At 54.5% G+C, this 18,714-nt stretch overlaps 2 protein-coding genes across 9 annotated transcripts in view; both read left to right on the forward strand.

The window, feature by feature from the left end:
* ALKBH3 (alkB homolog 3, alpha-ketoglutarate dependent dioxygenase) overlaps positions 1-5,620 on the forward strand; it is a 57,255-nt gene extending 51,635 nt beyond the window's left edge. For 4 of the 8 annotated variants that reach the window (XM_067037037.1, XM_067037038.1, XM_067037036.1 and 1 more), the window contains exon 10: positions 936-1,810. In XM_067037037.1, coding sequence (XP_066893138.1) covers positions 936-1,088 — 153 coding nt within the window. In that variant the 3' untranslated portion in view covers positions 1,089-1,810. Of the gene's footprint in view, positions 1-935; positions 1,811-1,954 lie in introns of those variants that run through there. The other 4 variants (XR_010841230.1, XR_010841231.1, XR_010841232.1 and 1 more) reach the window with 4 other exon arrangements.
* C7H11orf96 (chromosome 7 C11orf96 homolog) lies at positions 5,543-7,318 on the forward strand (the record flags this gene model as incomplete). Its single annotated transcript, XM_059069933.2, is given in 2 exon segments — positions 5,543-6,138; positions 6,140-7,318. Coding segments are annotated over 2 exon segments (1,143 nt in total), but the record flags the coding sequence as incomplete, so codon positions are not given.
* Positions 7,319-18,714: the final 11,396 nt, after the last annotated feature.

The following is an 18,714-nucleotide window of genomic DNA, read 5'->3' on the forward strand; positions in this document are numbered from 1 at the left end:
GTCTGTGCCAGGGCAGCAAAGCAGCCACAGGAAGAGGCCAAGCCCTCTAGTCGGGAGGCAGAGAAGGACCTGTGACCAGAACCACCCTGACCTGGTTCTTCCCACCTTGCTGCACAGCCTCCGTGGCTCACTGCGTCCCTGCATCCCGGAATGGACTCGGCATCCCTGCTCCCTTCCGACCTGGGCCAGGGTACCGCGGGCTCCCTTGGAAACAAAGCCCTGCTAATAGCTGGTGGTTGCTATTTTCAAACCCTGGTTCTGCCCGAAAGCCAAAGTGTGGGTGGGGATGGTGGAGGAGGTGATGGCACAAGCCCCTCCCCATCTGCTGCCATCTTCCTGCCCCGTCTGCTCCCCCAGCAGCCCCCTCCGTGGAGCGGAGCCTTCCCCTGCAGCCTCAGCCCGGGCTGCCTGCCACTCTCTGGCCCGGGAGGAAACATATGCTTCCTGCAACTGGGTCCCCCCATCTGTACGTCCTTCCAAGGACTCTAGAATGTGAGAGCTGGAGGGGCCCCCAGCAAATCCGAGTCCAGCCTCCTCACTTCACGGATGGGGAAACTGAGGCTCAGAGATGGGAAGCCATGGGTTCAAGGCCACAGGCTATGTGTCTGATGGAGCTGATGCTGCAACCTGGGTGTCTGAATTCTAGTCCTGGGCCGTTCCCGTCACGTCAGAGGGATGGTGAGATGCACTGTTGCAGACAATGGGCACTGATTTCTGAGTCAGGCAGACCTGGCTTGAGTGGTGGCTTCAGCACTTAACACCAAAGGTGACCCCGGTAAGCTGCAACGCACCCTCAGTCCTCAGCTGTAAAATGGGGTGATAGTAGGGTCCCCCTTAAGGGATGCCATGAGGATGGTTTAAGAGAGGCACGTGTAAAGCACTATTGGCACGGAGTAGGTGTTCCACAGGTGACATTCTCTGTCCTTCCTTTGCAGTTCCAGGGCTACAGGCCTGCTGAGAAGAGAGACCATCCTGCATCCCTGGTAATGGCCACCCCATGTCCCAGGGTGGCCAGGGGAAGCAACCTAGCCTGTCCTGGAAAGACGGAGCCCACCGGGAAGGCAGACCATACTGACAAGTGTGAGTAAATGAGAAGGCCTTGCAGACCGCGACCGAGGGGGGAGCCTTGAAGAGGGCGGCCAGGGAGGCCGCTCTGAGGAAGCAGCAGGGGAGCTGAGACGTCCTCGGCGCAGGGGAACACACGGCCTGGCCCAGGCCTCACAGTAAGTTCAGGTGGAGCCAGGCTAGGACCTGTCTTTAGCCTGCCATTCTAATCATCTCCCTCCTTCTAGAAACATCCTTCTCTGAGATTCTGACTTGTTCTTCTGGTGTCGCTCTTACCCTGCTGGACGTTGCTTCTCTGAGTCCTTGACTGGTTCATGCCCCTCCCAGTGTTGGCTGCTCCCAGCCCTTCTCTGTTTGGAAGGTGGGTTTTCACCCGCTCCCCTATCTACACCCTGACGAGTCCCCAACGGCCACCTACATCCCTCGTCTCTCCTCTAAGTTCCAGTGTCCTGCTCGACCTCTCCACCCTGATGTCTAGCGGTTCTCTTGGTTAGGACAATCTAAGTCAATATAATAGAGACCCCAAATTAGAGTAGCTTAAAAATACTCAGTTGGGGCTTCCCTGGTGGCGCACTGGTTGAGAGTCCGCCTGCCCATGCAGGGGACGCGGGTTCGTGCCCCGGTCCGGGAGGATCCCACGTGCCGCGGAGCGGCTGGGCCCGTGAGCCGTGGCCGCTGAGCCTGCGCGTCCGGAGCCTGTGCTCCGCAACGGGAGAGGCCACAGCAGTGAGAGGCCCGCGTACCGGAAAAAAAAAAAAAAAAAAAAAAATCAGTTGGTGGCTCTCTCACAAAATAGCTCCAAGGGAAATGTTTCGGGTTGGTAGAGAGCTCCATCCCACAGGGTCATTTAGGGACCCAGACTGACGATGGTACTTCTGTCTTTAACAAGAAACCTCCAGGACTTCCAGCCAGCGTGAGGGAAAGAACACGGAAATCCCGGGCAGGAGTTTCTTCTTAAGCAAGTGAGACCGGAGTCTGATTTCTGCTCACTTGCACAGATGAGAGCTTAGACGCACAGCCCCACGGAGCTGCAAGGGAAGCTGGGAAGTGGGCCCAGCTGGGCAGCCAGCTAGCGGTCTCTACCACGCTCCACCCCCTAAAACGGTGGGGCCTTCCCACCCTGGTGGTGGGGGACCCCCTTCTCTGGCAGCAGCTCCCTCATCCTGTGTCTCCCTGGTCCCCGGCTTTGCCTTTGGCACAGTCCTCCTTGTCTGTGGCTCTCGCTCGCCACCCAACAGGGTGTTGAAAATCTGTCCTCCTTGAGTGCTTATTTAGGCTGGGACAATCATGTGCTTTTAAAGTCTAGTCTTTCAATTTTGTTGATAATAACAATCCTTTCAGAAGCGTAGTAGGCTTGGGGTCTTTCTGCTTCTAGTCAGTTCCATGGGGAGTGACCCCACCCCAGGTTCCTTTCTTGATGGAGTTACTGTCTGTCTGTGTTGCCCAGCCCACCTTTTTCTCTCCCACTTTAAATGAAAGTTTAAAAGTCCCTAAGGACATCTGAAATAATAGATTTGGATGGCAAGGCAATACCCCTAAGAGAATACTTTGCCACAAGGGTGATTCCTTTGTTTGGCTTATTGTTGGGCCTAATAGACAGGCTTTGAGAAAGGCTCTGAGCGCCTACTGTCTGATCTGTTCTTTGGGCAAAACCAGTTGGTTTTTCCAAGCCTGAGGACAATGATTTTCTGTGTTATCTCCTTTTCTGTTCATCCCTTGTTGCAAACTGGCCAATCTCTTTCTTGTAGTATCTTGCTAAAGGCAGCATCAAGCGGCCAACACATGCACGTGTTTTTGGCTCTTTCCAACCACGTTTCTAGAATTAGTGGCTCAAGAAGGCATGTGGTCTGCCTTCCAAATTATCACAGGCAATGTTTTTATTAAACGTTTCGTCACAACGTAACAAGGGTCACTGGTTCTCCGTTCTCCAGTACTTGTTTCCATGTTGCTCACCACCTGTTGGCAAAGGCAGTGCCACATGTTTTAGGGTTTTTATACATGGCAGCTTTCCATTCCTGGTACCAATTTCTGGATCAGAGTACTGCTGAGCTGCTCTTAAAAGGAACTCCCCAATACAGTGGCTTTAGGGTTAGAGAAATGAATTTTTCTCTCACATAATATGGTTCTGATGTGATCATTTCAGGCGTCCCCCTGGTGGGTAGTGGATTTTGATGGGTAACCTGCAGACCCCAACCCCACAATGGCCCTCCCCTCCCCAGCCTCCTCTTCCCCACGCCCCTCCCCTGTATCAGTGGCACCACCATCTAACATTTGCTGAGGCCAAATACAAAGATGTCAGCCTTGATTTCCACCCCCCTCCACTCGACACCTCCTCCCAGTCCATCAGCCATCCAGTCCGTCAGCAAGCTCTCTCAGTTCTATCCCCAGACAAATCCCAAGTCTGACCCCTTCCCTACAGCTCCGTTTTCTTCACTCTCATCCAGGTCTTCAGTGTCTTCTATCTGTGGGTCATGTAACGATCTTCTATGTGGGATCCCTGCTTCTTCCCCTATCCTTTCCACTTACTCTTCACACGGCAGCCAGAGTGAGCTTTTAAAAACAGAACGGGGCTTCCCTGGTGGCGCAGTGGTTGAGAGTCTGCCTGCCGATGCAGGGGACGTGGGTTCGTGCCCCGGTCCGGGAAGATCCCACGTGCCGCGGAGCGGCTACGCCCGTGAGCCATGGCCGCTGAGCCTGCACGTCCGGAGCCTGTGCTCCACAACGGGAGAGGCCACAACGGTGAGGGGCCCGCGTACCGCAAAAAAAAAAAAAAAAAAAAAAACACTAAAACTAAAAATAAAAACATAGAACGGAGCTCCCCTGCTCAGAATGCTCCAGTGCCTTACCATCGCCCTTAGGATGAAATGCAATCTCCTGACATATACACACTACTACATATGAAATTGATAACTAATGAGGACCTACTGTAAAGCACAGGGAACTCTACTCAGTACTCTGTAATGACCTATATGGGAAAAGAATCTAAAAAGGAGTGGATATATGTTGCTATATCACTGATTCACTTTGCTCTACAGCCGAAACTAACACAGCATTGTAAATCAACTATCCTCCCATAAAAATGAAAAATCAATCAATAAGTAAAATTTTTAAAAAAGAAAATGCGAACTCCTTACCATGGCCCTCAAGGTCTCCCGTGAGTGTCCTTACTTCTCAAGCCCCTTGCCCCCTCTGCTTTAGCCACATGGGTCTTCTTGCTGTTCCTGGAATAAGCCAAGCTCCTTCCCGCCTCACTGTCTTTACACCACATTCCCTCAGCCCTAAACAGCCTCCCCGCACTGGTCACACACCGGTTCCTTCTTTGTCCTCCGCGGGGCTGACAGCTTCAGTGTAGCGTGTAAGCGAGAGGGCTTAGGAGCCAAGTCGTCTGGGTTTGAATCTCAACTCCGCTGCTTACTAGCTGTGTGACCTTGGGGAAAGGTGCTTAGCTTCTCTGTGCCTTGGTTTTCCTATCTGTAAATGGGGATAGTAACAGTACTTGTCATCCAGGGCTGCTAAGAGGATTAAATAAAATAGTGAACACATTAAATGAGTTAATGCATAAAAAGTGCTCAGAGCGTGGCATCTATTAAACACCTGGTGGTGCTACTGTTGTCCTTCGGGGAGCACCTTAATATCACCCACTCTGAGGAGCCTTTCCCTGCTCCCTCGCCCCCCCCCCACCTCTCCATCTGCATCGCTATCACACCGCCCACAGTACCTTTCGTTTTTAGGTGTTTATTGTCTGTCCCGCCCACTTACCTAGACTGTCACTCTCGTGAGCGCGCAGGGACGTTCCTGAGCTGGTACACAGTAGGTGCTCAATAAATCTTTGTTGAATGGCTATGGAAGGAACGGAGGCCACATTCCATGGATTCCCTCCTTTCTCAGCAGCCCCATGAGCTGGATGCTGGCGCCCCAGGGCCATGTGTCAGAGCAACGCTCACGGTTTCCTCCTGGGAGTCTGGAACCCCCCCGGGGCAGGGGACCTGCTCTTGGAAGCCAGCCGAGGGGGCATTGGTGCGTGTGAACCCCTAACAGGGGACTATGAGAGCATATGCACTCTGGAGTGGAGCCCACTTTTCCCCGCAGTCTCTAATGGGCGAATTACTTATCCTCTCTGTGCCTCCACTTCCCCATGTGTAAAACTGGGAGAAGACGAATTACCTCACAGCACCGTTAGGAAGATGAAGTAGGATAATGTATGTAAAACGCGGCTCACTGCCTGGCTTGGAGTAAAGCTCTCCAGATGGTTAGTTAACCATTATTGTTGTTGTTAGTGCCATATCTAAGTGCTATTCTTCTGAGCACGAGTGGGGGTGCGCGAGGGACTTGGGGGTGCGGGTAGTGAGGAGACAGACGTAGAGAAGACGGGGAAAAGAAGTGGACTGGAAAAATCGGGTGTGTTTGTACTCGTGCGCGCGTGTGTGCGTGTGCGTATGTGTGAGTGTATTTGGGGAGGGAGCTGGCATGAATCCAAAGAGGACACATCCAGTCCTTCCTCGGAACTCAGTTTTGGGGAGCCCGGGTGGCCTGGCTCTCCCTGCAGCAAGGAGACTGGGGGCTGCCCCCGCCCCGCGCGCTCAGCGCGGAACCCGCGCGGCCAAATAACCAAGCGCCTCGATTGTGCGCCTCTGGGATTCGGAGGCTGGAGAGGCGGACGTGCGCCCCCGCGGCCGCCGCGGTTGGTCCAGACTTGGGGCGCCCAGGGCTCGCAGGACCCCTGCTCCGGGGCCGCCCTGCACCCCTGCTCCGCAGCGCTCTCCGGGGCCTCGGATGCTCCCGGAACCCCCGCGGGCGGGGCCTGCCTTCCGGAGCCGGGCTGGCGGGCGGCGCTGGGGAAAGGGCCGCGACTTTCCCAGAGCGGCGGGGCGACGTCAGGCGGAAGGGCGCGGGGCGCGCACGCTTAAAAAGGCATTCGCTGTCATCCGAGCTCGCAACCGTGGGGGCAGGAGCCGGCTATATAAGCGGCGGGCCGGGCCGCCGCGGGGCAGACGGCGACAGCAGCGGCGGCGAGCGTCTCGGAGCGCGGCCGAGCGGCGCCCCCGTAGCCCCGCGCCCCTCGACGGGGCCGCCTGCCCTCCCGAGGAGCGCCGACCCGGGCCCGCGAGGGCCGCCGCCACCCCGCAGCAGATTTGGATCCCCCGCCCGGCGAGCCCCAGGCTGCTGCCTCCCGGGGGGCCCCGGCGCAGCGGCCGCCCCCGGAGAGCCCCGCCGCCCCGCCACCCGGCCCCGAGGACGCCGGCGGCGCCATGGCGGCCGCGAAGCCCGGCGAGCTGATGGGCATCTGCTCCAGCTACCAGGCGGTGATGCCGCACTTCGTGTGCCTGGCCGACGAGTTCCCGCAGCCCGTGCGGCCCGCCAGGCTGTCCAAGGGCAAGGGCCGGCTGCGGCGGCCGCGCCAGTCCCGCTTCAAGACGCAGCCGGTGACCTTCGACGAGATCCAGGAGGTGGAGGAGGAGGGCGTGTCCCCCATGGAGGAAGAGAAGGCCAAGAAGTCGTTCCTGCAGAGCCTGGAGTGCCTGCGCCGCAGCACGCAGAGCCTGTCGCTGCAGCGGGAGCAGCTCGGCAGCTGCAAACTGAGGAACAGCCTGGACTCCAGCGACTCCGACTCGGCCCTGTGAGGGGCGCCGCCCGCACCCGGGACTCGCGCGCCTCGGCGGCCCGCCGGGGACAGGTGTGCGAACCCCTAGGGGCCCCGCCCCCCTGGGTCCCCCCGAGAACCGGGACCGTCGCCCCTCGAGCGCTTGCACCCTCTCCCGGCTGCGAACTGGTCGGGCGCCCTGAGCTGCGCTCGCCCCGGGCGGGAGCGCGCGCTGGGGCGCCAGGGAGGGGGCCCGCTTTCTCTGCCCTTGTAAATGTTTATTTTTTAACTCTTCCCAGTACGAACTCTGCTGTGAGTGTGTGCGGGGAGGCGCACCCTCGCCGAGTCGCCCCGGGTCACCAGGGCTTCCCGGAGAGCCGGCGCACGCCCTTGTCCGATGGTTTGCAACTCCGATTTTGCACACGGCTCCACCGTGCCCCCCAGCGCACACCCTTTCACACTCACGCCCACACACTCTCGCTGAACACTTTTATAATTGTTAGGCGCGGCGGATGGGACTTGGGGCGTAGCGCAGCTGCTGCTGTGGCCGGAGGATTGATATTTATTTTTGCATTGCGATGGCTGACGGCGTTTATTTAACGATATTTTTACCTGGATATGTCTGTGACGCTCCCGAACGGAGACAAATAAAGTCAATATATTTGCACAGTGCATTTCTCAAGGCTCTTGACTTCTTGAACCTTGAGGGCCCAGGCTGCCAAGACTGGGGGAGAAGCGGGGAGGATTCGCTGGAACCGGGGGGCCGGGAATCCCCGGGTGGAGGCAACTCCACAAGCTTCGGTCACCGGAACGACGTCGCGTCCCCGGTGCCCGGGTGCATTACCCGCCTCCCCTGTGGATCCACCCGGCCCAGGGCCCTCCAGCCTCCCGAGGGTGTGTTCCCCATCGCCGGCGTCCAGGATGGGGTGGAGCACCTCGGGAGGCGAAGGTTGGCGCTGTGAGGACGGAGAGCGCCTGCCTGGCGCACTTGACCTCTCAGGGAGACCCGGGTCCGGGTCATCGCCCGGTACCCACCACAGAAGACCCCACTCACTCCGAGCCCTTTCCGGGCGACGGGTGGGGAGATGCCTGAGCCAGCGATAGGAGACCCAGGCGGGGATATGTGGGTGGTGGGGTCCGAAGCAGGGCCGGGAGCTGGCGAGGGTGTGGGGACGCCCCCAAAGTCGCCTGCGGGTGAGGGCCCCTCTGCCCCCGTGCCGATTCAGCGTGATGCCAGGCGCTCCTGCGCTGGGAGAGCAAAGGGCGGCCGTTTAGGTTCTTTGGTCCTTTTCTCCAGCTCTTCCCTTTGCCCTCTTCAAGGTTCCTCAAGGAATCTGTCTTTGGTCAGAGCCTGAAGGGCGCTTGGGTACCGCGGAGTCCCCCCCACCCCCACACGCGCCTTTGCTTACAGATGAGAAAACAAACCTAGCAGAGAGGGAAAGGTCGCACGAAGAGCACGGGCCGCGCAGCCTGCTCTCCTGACTCCGCGTCCAGTGCTCCTTGCGTCACAGACTCTGTCTTTCCAGCGCTTTCCAGCAGCCGTCTGCATCCCCGTCTGCGCCCTGAATGCTCTGGGTTAGCGGTGTAAGAGGCTCCTCCGGCTCGTTGTAGTAATGGGGGTAATAAACCACATTCGGCTGAGGAGGGCAGGTCCTCACACTCGGGGCCCCGTCCCAGCCCACCCCTCCAAGAACACTCCAGACTTGAGCCGCCAGGGCCCGGCTCTCCGCTGAGCAGTTGAGAGAGACGCGGAGAGGGGGGATGCCCTTCCTACTCGTCTCTCTGCGGGTCGCCGCGTGTCTGCGCTCGGATGCCCCCTGGTGGTGGGGGGCCTGGCGCTCAGCTCAGCCCAGCCCTGCGGGGCCGTCTGAACCGCCTCTTACTCTGCACCCTGCACCTCTTGTCGCCCTGGGCGCTGTAGAAAACGAGAAGGCAGAGGAAAGAAAACAAGGAAACAAGAATAGAACACACAGGGTGTAAAAGAATGTCCTCCCCTCTGGCTCACAGAGAAGGCGGCCAGGCTCAGGGCCTCGGGGACAGCAGCCTTCGGTGTTGCCCTCGCCCCTGGGAACACACGGGCCGTTCCAGTCCCCAGCAACAGCCAGTTGCACCGTGAGGGCGCATGTCCGAGGCACTTAACTGCAAAGGCGTCGGCGTGGTGAGGCAGCCGTGGGCCCGTGTTTTGATTCCCGTCTCTGCAGTGGCCGTGGTGAGGCTGGTTTGAGCCCCTTGGGGTGGGAGGAGGGTGGCCCAAACTCAGAACTCCCTCCCCGAGCCCCCTCCCCGTGCTCTTCCCTCATCCTGACCCCCCCTCACCCCCATGTTATCTTACATCTTGGGCAGTAGCTCTTGTTTCTACTCTTCAAGAGCCAGGTGCCGCAAGCCTTCCTATGGGTTCACCCTTCCAGACTGATATCCTGGCTAGGCGTCCCCTCTGGGCACCACGCCCCTGCCAATACCCTTCGCCCTGCTGGAGAGCCTCCTTCTGCAGGCCCCCATCTTCAGCCCATACCCCAGCTGAAGGCCTCCCTGAAGGGTCTCCTCGAGTCATCCTGGCCAATGTCTGGGGACATTGTAGGGGACCACATTCGATCGCTCCAATTCCTGCTCAGCTGCTGGCAGGGCCCAGCGCCCAGTAGGTGCGTCCGACAAGTTTGTTGGATTAAAACGAGTAAGGGGGCAGGGAGGACGATTGACGCTCATCTTGCCTACTTCCTGATTTGTTTTTAAATTAATATTTTGTTACCCAAGAACTATTTGTTCATTATATTAAAAACAAGTCAGTCATACTCCTACCACCCCCGAGATAAATATGTCAACATTCTGGAGGTTATGCCTGTATTATGTGTGCATGTATATGTGTGTGTGTGTATATATGTAGATATATATATATACACACATATATATATATTTTTGCAAAATGGGTTTATGCTCTAAATACTAGTTAGGATGCTTTTTCTTTTCTTACTTGGATTTCTATTTAACATCAGTGTGTATCGATCTGTATCATGATTTTTATGAACTTCTCTTGAATAGATACTCCACATTTAATTCAGCTAATTTCCCACTCTTTGGTATAAAAGTGAGGTCCCATTTGTTTCTGTTTCTTACTTTTGTCTATTCTGGCGGTTAGTTCTAAGGATTGAATCTGGAAAGAAGTTTGGAAGACACGGAGAGAGGCTGGGGGTAGAGATTGGGATGCTATCATATCGGGGGCAGCAGGCTGGGTCGGGATGCTATGGCCCCTGCGCTACATGGCTGCACTCTCTGGTTCCGAGCATCTCTGCTCTGCACAGAGGAAGAAGGAGGGGAGACAGGAGGGGCTTCTCTGAGGCCCCAGTTGAACTTCTGGGGCTCAGCTCCTCCCTGTGTCTCGAAGGCAATCCAAGGCAGCTCGCGGCTCCAAGGAGGCGGCTGGGCTGGGCTGGGCTGAGCTGGGCTGGGAGGCCAGAGAGTGGGAGAGGAGGAAAGAGAGGGAGACGGGAGCTGAGGGAGCAAGAGAGCATGGGAACCAGAAAAATGGGAAGGAATGAGGCCCTCGGGGAACCGGGGAAGCTCGGAGACAGAGCGATGATGGCGAAATACAGAGTCAGGAGCCAGAAAATGTCACGAGACTGAGAAGAATAGGGGCCACCCTTAGAGAGAGAGAGAGGAGGAGAGAGAAGGGGGCCTGCAGAAAGTAGGGGGGAGGGAAGGTGAGCTAGAAAGTACTCTGGAGAATGCACATTAGAGCAGAGAGAAAATCGGGGTGAGAGTGCCTCTCTGGAAGCTGTAGAGCCAGCATGTGCCAGGGGTGGGTGGAAGCCTGCCCAGCCGTCTGGCTTTACAGCCGTCTGGCTTTACAACCTTGTCCAAGGAGACGCCTCCTTCCTTCCCTTCCCCACCTGGGCCTTAGCCCACAGTCCTAGCCTGGGTGATGAGTTTTCAAACAAGCTGGACCTCAGAGGAGGTAGAAGTTGCCATCCCAGCCCTGGCCGGCAGCCTCTTCTAAACATTTCTCTTTGGCCCTGGGGGAGATATTTATCAGGGTGTTTCTTGGACTCCTTTAAATGCCAGGTTGTCCTTTGCAGTCTGCTGTGTGCCACTACCGGGCCTGCTTGCGGGGTGGGGGGGGGGGGCGTGAGAGGGAAGTGCTGTCTGTGACCCCAGGGAATCGAGGTCAGCTGTGGGCTTGGGAGTCGTCCATCAGGGAGCGCATTTGGGGTAGCCCTTAGGCCCACCGGGCTCTGCAAGATGGGGGGAGGATAAAGACCACCATTTCGTGAGCACCTCCTGTGGGTACTCTGATTTCATCCTGAGAACCTTAGCCAGGCGTTTTACAGAGGAGAAAACTGAGGGTCAGCAGGGTTACGCTTCTTGCACAATGCCACGTGGCTAGTCAGTAGTGAGCTGGGTTGCCACACGTATTTTCTTTTCTATTTGAAAGCCTACGCTCTGTCTAGAGTATGATCGCACCTTCTTACTGTGCCCCCTGTGGCGGCGATGAGAACGGGCCTTGCAGACCCTCTGGTGACAGGGGTGTAACTGACCAGTACAGAGCAGCTCTGGCTTTGCAATCCATCCCCTTCTTGGGCGGAGGCTCTGCCCCCCACAGGCTGCTCCCCACCAATGACTGTGTACGTGGCTGGGATTCTGAGGCAGGACAGTTCTCGGCAGACGCGAGATTTCTTTGTTGGTGAACTTTGGCTCAGAGATTTCCCGATGGTTCTGCAGAAGCTTTCTCAGACCGCGGGGCTGTCCACAGACACCTTCTCCCCCTCTCTCCTTCTCTCAGGGTCACTGCTGCTTCGCAGCCTGCTGGCTGGCTTCCCTCTGCTTCCCTCTGTATCTCACGTCACACAAGCACGCCTCCTCGCGAAAGCATTGCACACTTAATCCCACCTTGGCGTCTGCTTCTCGGAGAAGCCGGGCCTGCACGTCCTTCCGTCTCCCGGCAGCTTTGTGGCTCAGCCCTGCGTCTCCCTCAGGCCCCCACTGGCACAGCAGGGGATGGCAGGCATCGTTTCAGAGAGAACTGTAGGGACATGGCCAAGTTTACCAAACAAATATGTGTTGGGAGGTCCGCTGGCCGTGTGGTTCTGGGTGGGAAATAGCGCGCGGCAGACTGTGTGTATATCCGCCATGAGAGGGTGAGGGCCTCCCACGTGGACGGTCCTCTCAGCCACGTGACTCACACAGTGGCCACCTGCCCATTCAGCTCCCAGGCCCACAGTGGAGGCTGCTAAGTGTCCACCAACTTTGATTTCCCGTTTCCTCCAGGGCACACAGCCAGCCTCTGTGTCGCAGACGCTCTCGGACTTAGGTCTATCGAGGTGCTGAGTTTTTGCCAATGGCATATATTGGGAAGAGAAGCATGTTTCTCCCAGACCTCGGCCTTAACGTGTACCCTTCTGCTGCCCTGCCCCCCGTGCTCTCTGTCCCCTACCCACAAGGGGCAGCATGGATGTGCCTGCAGCCCAGTGATGGAGCCGACAAGGCCAGTGGCCTAGGGGACGGCAGAGAAACAAGAGGAAAGGACCCCAGGCCCCTGGATGACCTTGTGGACCAAACAGCCTGCCGACCTGGAATGGTCACCGTGGACAATTACACACACGCGAGAAACGCACTTCTATCTTCTCTGAGCCGCTAAATCATTATTGGGTCTCTTTGTTCTGCGAGCCCTCCCTTACCCTGAATAAAGAAATATTAGCGGGCTTCCCTGGTGGCGCAGTGGTTGAGAATCCGCCTGCCGATGCAGGGGACACGGGTTCGTGCCCCGGTCTGGGAAGATCCCACATGCCGCGGAGCGGCTGGGCCCGTGAGCCATGGCTGCTGAGCCTGCGCGTCCGGAGCCTGTGCTCCACAACAGGAAAGGCCACAACAGTGAGGCCCACATACCACAAAAAAAAAAAAAAAAAAAAAAAAAAAGAAAGAAATATTAGCGCCGGCAGTGGGGCACTGTCCTAACAAAACTTCTGTAGTGCTAGGCATTGACTTAGTGATTTTGCTGCGGGCAGGGAGTGTATAAACATTGCAGGTCATAAAGTTAGAGCCCTTTGTTATACTTTGGGAAAGCATTTGGTAAAACCACGTTTATGACATTTTGGAAGGCTGATCATGTGTTGACCGAGCACATAGCTCTAGGAGAAGTGGTTGGAAAGAGCCGGAATATCTGTGTGCATTGGCTGCTCTCTGTGGCTTTTAGCAAATTATTACAAGAAAGACATGAATGACGGAAAGGAATAAAAAGTATCTAAAACATGGGGCCTCACAGGGCTGAGAGCCGCCCCCCTGTGTAACCCACACAGAAGGAAATCATCCGTTGTGGCTCAGAGCCTTTCTCGAAGGCCACCCAGGAAGCCCAGCCCGGGATCCAGCCCTGGAGTAAGGTTAGACTAAGGGTCTCATCTGCCCACTCAGACTTATTGTGGGAGAATCCACATTCCCCTCTCCTCCCCTTCACCCGCCGCCACCCCATGTAGCCCAAATGAAAGTGAGAGTGTTACTGACCAGGGTTCTTGGCCTCCTTAATCAACAGAAATTGATCAGAGGCCAGACAAGAAATTCAGGCAAAGCTTTATTGGGGCCACTGCTGCAGCTGGGGGAGGTTCCCTTGCTTGCTCACCGAGGGGGGCGGGGGGTGAGGTGAACTGATTCCTAATATGGGGTGAAGGTAGGGGTGTGGCCGCGGCCGGGCCAGAGGGGCTTAGGTGGTTTGCCCACCCTTTGGGTGGTATTGTGTACAGGGGGGCATGTACAGTGTCCTGCTTTTGCTCCTGACCCCCTGCTTTTGCTCCTGGCTCCTCAGAAGTGGCAGTTAGGGGCTTCCCTGGTGGCGCAGTGGTTAGGAATCCGCTTGCCAATGCAGGGAACATGGGTTCGAGCCCTGCTCTGTGAAGATCCCACATGTCACGGAGCAACTAAGCCCGTGCACCACAACTACTGAGCCTGCACTCTGGAGCCCAAGAGCCAACACAACTACTGAGCCTGTGAGCCACAACTACTGAGCCCGTGTGCCACAAATGCTGAAGCCCACGTGCCACAAATGCTGAAGCCCGCACACCTAGAGCCTGTGCTCCACAGCAAGAGAAGCCACTGCAATGAGAAGCCCGCGCGCACCACAGTGAAGAGTAGCCCTCACTTGCCGCAAATAGAGAAAGCCCGTGCACAGCAACAAAGACCCAATGCAACTAAAAATAAATAATTTAAAAGAAAAAAAAAAAAGAGAAGTGGCAGTTAGGTTTTTTGTTCTTTTTTTGTATCTTGTTGTCCATAATTTGCCCACTACCTTATAATTTCTTTGTGTTTTGTTGCTGGAGGAGACATTTGTCCAGGTACAAGCACTACAGCAAAGGGTCCCAGGTCCCAGCCTGTCTCAAGAGGGCTGGGCCAGAGCAGGAAACAATGAAATAAAACAGTTTTCAGAATTATGCTGAGAAATGGTCTTTGCTTATGACTCTTGGCCCTAGAATCAGCCAGAAGCACCTTGACCAGAAGCTTTCTGAACGAATGGCCAAGGAACGTCTCAATTGTCCAGTGATCAGGATTGTTTGAGCCCCAAAGAAACCTTCAAGGAAGCCAGACTATTTCACACCTGCTTCAGATGTAGCCACAGGGGATGATGAGGAAAAGAGAGTCTTCCAGCACCGGGCTTGCCAGATCAGCTTCCTCCGCCAGAGCAAGTCCTCACCATTCATGCCAGCAAGACTTGCCTACCTCTGTGCACCAGCGACTCCGGAACATTTCCCTTCCTCCCTTTTCCCCGTGGGAGTCTGTGCTGTGGTTTTCCTATCCCTGTCCACCACTGTATTGGGGTTGGGGAGGGGGGTGCGGCCGGGGCGGGGGAGGGCAGATGAGTTGTCTTGCAGTTTATGTCACTGAACCGGGAGGAGAGCCACGTGGGGCCCAGGAGAGGGTTTCCTCCCCCCAGGTATCCTGCACTTTGACTGGGAGGCGTAACCAGGTGGAGCTTGGTATCCACGTCCTTGGAGAGGATGGGAGTGTGTTCTGTGGGGTGAAGGAGGGTCACGGGGATATCTGGTAGCCGGCTGAGCAGTGGGTACTGCCAGTAGCCCAGTGAAATCCATTTTCGGCATCTTCCCCGGCACAGGGCCAGGCTGCCGCCGTCTGCCTCCTTTGCGGCGAGCAGGGCCGCGTGCTAAGTGCTCCGGGATGAGCAAGCGAGCTGGGCGTGTCACCGCGTCACGCTGGGCCTGGGCCTTAAGACCGCGGGCATGTGGCTCCTGTTCTTCCCCAAAGACCAACGTGGGCGTTCCTGTGGCCTGCATTTGACCGAGCGTGAGGGCGGTGCTGGGGACCTCAGGACACGCGGCTGCCTGTGGAGGCGGAATGTCGACTCAAGATGGGCCATTCGCTGAGATACAAATGAACTCCCGGCTTCCTTAAACCTCTGCCTTCCTGCTGGGTCTCTTTGTATTCAACCAACTACTACAGAGGCCTTTCCCTCAGTCCACAGCAGAGCGGGGCATAGGGGCTCTCCAGGAAAATGTCCCATCCTCCGGACCGGAGCGGGGACGTCAGACTCTCACCCCAGACGTGCTCCAGCGGTGGGGGGGGGGGGGAGATATAAGCGGCTCAGGACCTGACTCGCGAGACACTCGCCCCAGCTCTGCTCCTTGTCCTGGGGCCTTGTGCAAGTCACTTGCCCTCTTTCCCTGCGCGGCCTCCCAGATTTAATTGCTGAAGCTTATAGAAGACCCCAAGCACCTTGGAGCGCCTAGAGCCTTAGAATCCTGGCCCTGGGGGACGTGTGGGCAGGCAGCGTGCGCAGGAACCAGACCTGCAACCCCAGCCTGTACAGGTGGGGAGACGGAGGCACAGAGGGACAAGGTGGAGTCTCCTCTGAGACGGCAGCACCTCCCCCCACTCCTCTCTCCCAACCTCGGGGAGAGTCCCAGAAACTCTAGGCTGGGCTGCTCTGTGCTGAATAATTCATGCCAAACCCCAAATAACGGCCTGAGAGCCAACCCACCGCAAGCTGGGACCCCAGCCAATGTGCCATTGCCCCACAGCCCTGATCCTGCCCCCTCACCAGGAGCTGTTCTGGACCAGTTGGTTGGCCTTGAGGAGACCTCTGACCTTCCCTCTGATCTTGTGTGGAGTCTGACAAAGCTACCCCTGCCCCCGTTGTGCTAAATGTGTAAGATATTCCAGGAAAGGCCAAGACCCCGTGAGCCTGTTACTCCCAGATCCATGGCTCATAAACCCCATTTCATTGGCTGTTATATGTGTTCTGAGGTTTATTGGTTAGCTGTTCTTTGGTCTGCTGTAGAATGTCATCCCGTAGAAAGCTTCTGGGTACGCTGAATCTGCTTTGGACCATCAATGAGTAGCCCAAGTGTGGGACTGAGCCCAGTGGGGGGCATGGTCCTTGGCCCTAAAGAAGCCTGGTGGGGACACATACATGCACACACACACACGGATATATTCATAAAACAGTCCAGGATGGGGAGGAAGCTCTCCACTTGAGTTGGGGTGGAGGCGGGGGTTTAAATCCTGACTCTGGCCCTGAGTCACCTAGGTTGTATTTGGCTTCAAAAGTGTAGCACAGAGTGGCCATGGCTCAGACCACAAAGGCAATAGTTACTGCTCAAAGAAAAGACATCTGAAGGAGGGTTGAGTGGCTCAGTGATGCCATCAAAGACCCAGATTCAAAGAGAATCTCATGGATAGGAAATACAGCCAGACCGAGCTTAGTGAAAGCTGGGTCTGAGGATCAGAAAGCCACGAGGGGCTATGCCGCTCTCTCCATCTCCAGGAAAATAAATAAATAAATAAAGCCAGGTGTCAGGGACTGGGCACTAAAGATTAGTAAGGCTTAGGGGGAAAAATAAAGGACCCAGATTCTGACCATGTTCTCTCCCATCTTTGACAATGTCTTTCCCCCTCATGGTTACAAGGTGGCTGCCACAGTACCAGCATCACATCAGCCTCCCAGCATGAAGGATGGTGCTGGCAAACAAAGAGCCTTCACCTGGTAGCTCTCTTTTATCCTCTTACAGCATCATCTCAGAATCCAGAAATCTTCTCATCTAAATCATATCCAAGTTCAATGAGGCTCATCAGGTACAGCTCCCCACCTATGGTTCCTCTTGATCTGAAGACCTGTAGACTATAGGGACAATTTATCTGTCCCTCACACATCCAACATACAGTGGTAGAATAAGCATAGGATAGCTGATATAGACCCTTCTGTTCAAAAAGAAGGAAAATAGAAGGTACACAGAAGGCGCTGGTCCATAGCTATTCTGAAATATAGCTTCTCCTAACAGAGTCTTTAAGTTTTTTTTTTTTTTTTTTTTTTTTTTTTTTTTTTTTTTTTTTTTTTTTTTTGCGGTATGCGGGCCTCTCACTGTTGTGGCCTCTCCCGTTGCGGAGCACAGGCTCCGGACGCACAGGCTCAGCGGCCATAGCTCACGGGCTTAGTTGCTCCGCGGCACGTGGGATCTTCCCGGACCAGGGCACGAACCCGTGTCTCCTGCATCGGCAGGCAGATTCTCAACCACTGCGCCACCAGGGAAGCCCGAGTCTTTAAGTTTTTACTAACACTGTCCTTAAGATCCTTCCAGCTTCTGTCTGCTACCTGGCCCCGAAGCTACTCCAAAATGTTTAGTTTTTGTTCCAGTTACCAAAATCTGTATTACCATAGAACTAATTACCCCAAAACTTGGTGGTGTAAAACAACAATAATTATTTAATATCTCTCGTGAGTTCTCTGGTCAGTGTTTGCGAGTACCTTGGCTGGGTGGTTCTGACTTTGAGTCACTTATGAGGCTGCGGTCTGACGTTAGCTGGGGCTGTAACCATATGAGGGCTTGACTAGGCTTGGACGGTCCAAGATGGCACATTCACACGTCTGGTAAATTGGCACTGTCACTGGCTGGAAGCCTCAGCTCCTCTCCATGTGGTCTTTTCTAGAGGGCAGCTTGAGTGTCCTCCTGACACGGTGGCTGGCTTTCCCCAGAGTGAGTGATCAGCCTGATTCAGTGGGAGAAGATCACACAAGGGTGTGAATCCCCGCAAAAAAGGATTACCAGGAACCATCTTGGAGCCTGGCTAGATCAATTAAGAAAAGAAATTATACTAATAGATTCGCTAAACCGTAATTAAAGTCCAGGAGAATATTCCTATGTTAACATGGCGTACTGCTCTTTTAATATGCAGCTAGATTCTGTTAGATATTTTATTTAGGTATTTTGAGTTGTGTTTTGCAAGTGATATTGGGCTGTGAATTTTTCTTTTTTGGTGCTACCTGAAAATGATAGCCCTTGACATTTTTCTCTATTTCCTTGATAGAAATGATCTGTTTAAATGTTTTTATTTCTTTTGGATCAGTTTTGACACATTATTTTTACTCAAGAAATTATCCATTTCATCCATGTTTTCAAGTTCATTCACATAATGTGAACCAAGTAATCTCACGTGAGCCTCTTAATCTCTTCTGTTTCTATGGAATTCCCTCTATCATTTCAGATTGTGTGTATTTTGCATTCCCCTTTCTTTTGCTATTGGATTTTTTTTCAAAGAACCAGCTTTTGAGTTTATATATTAGTTACATAATATTTTCTATTTTATAACCTTTATTAATGTCTGCTTTTATCTCTTATAGTTCTTCCTTTCCTTAGTTTTCAGCTTATTGTCTAACTTTCTGCATTGGAAGCTAACTTTACCACTCTTTTTAAAAAAATTGATGTAGATATTTAAGGCTATGAACTTTCCTCCAACTACTTCTGTAACTATATTTCATTTTCACTCTTTTATGGTGATACTGCAGTTTTAGATTGCATTTCCTTTTGATCTGAGTTGTTTAAATACCAGTTTAAAATTTTTCCAAGCAGAAGAATATATATTTTTTCAGATTTAGTTATTAATTTCTTTTTCTTTAGTTTCAGTATGGCCAGATAATATTTTCCATACTATTTCTCTTTTGGGGAAGTTGTTGAGATTTTCTCTATGACCTTATGAAAGCTCCATGGTCACATGAAAACACAGTGTGTTTACAATTTTCATATGTCAGATTTGCCCAATAAATTATAATGTTAGTATGTTCTGTGTCTGTGATACAGACT

Source organism: Kogia breviceps, chromosome 7, assembly GCF_026419965.1.
Source record: "Kogia breviceps isolate mKogBre1 chromosome 7, mKogBre1 haplotype 1, whole genome shotgun sequence".
NCBI classification, from domain to species: domain Eukaryota; kingdom Metazoa; phylum Chordata; class Mammalia; order Artiodactyla; family Physeteridae; genus Kogia; species Kogia breviceps.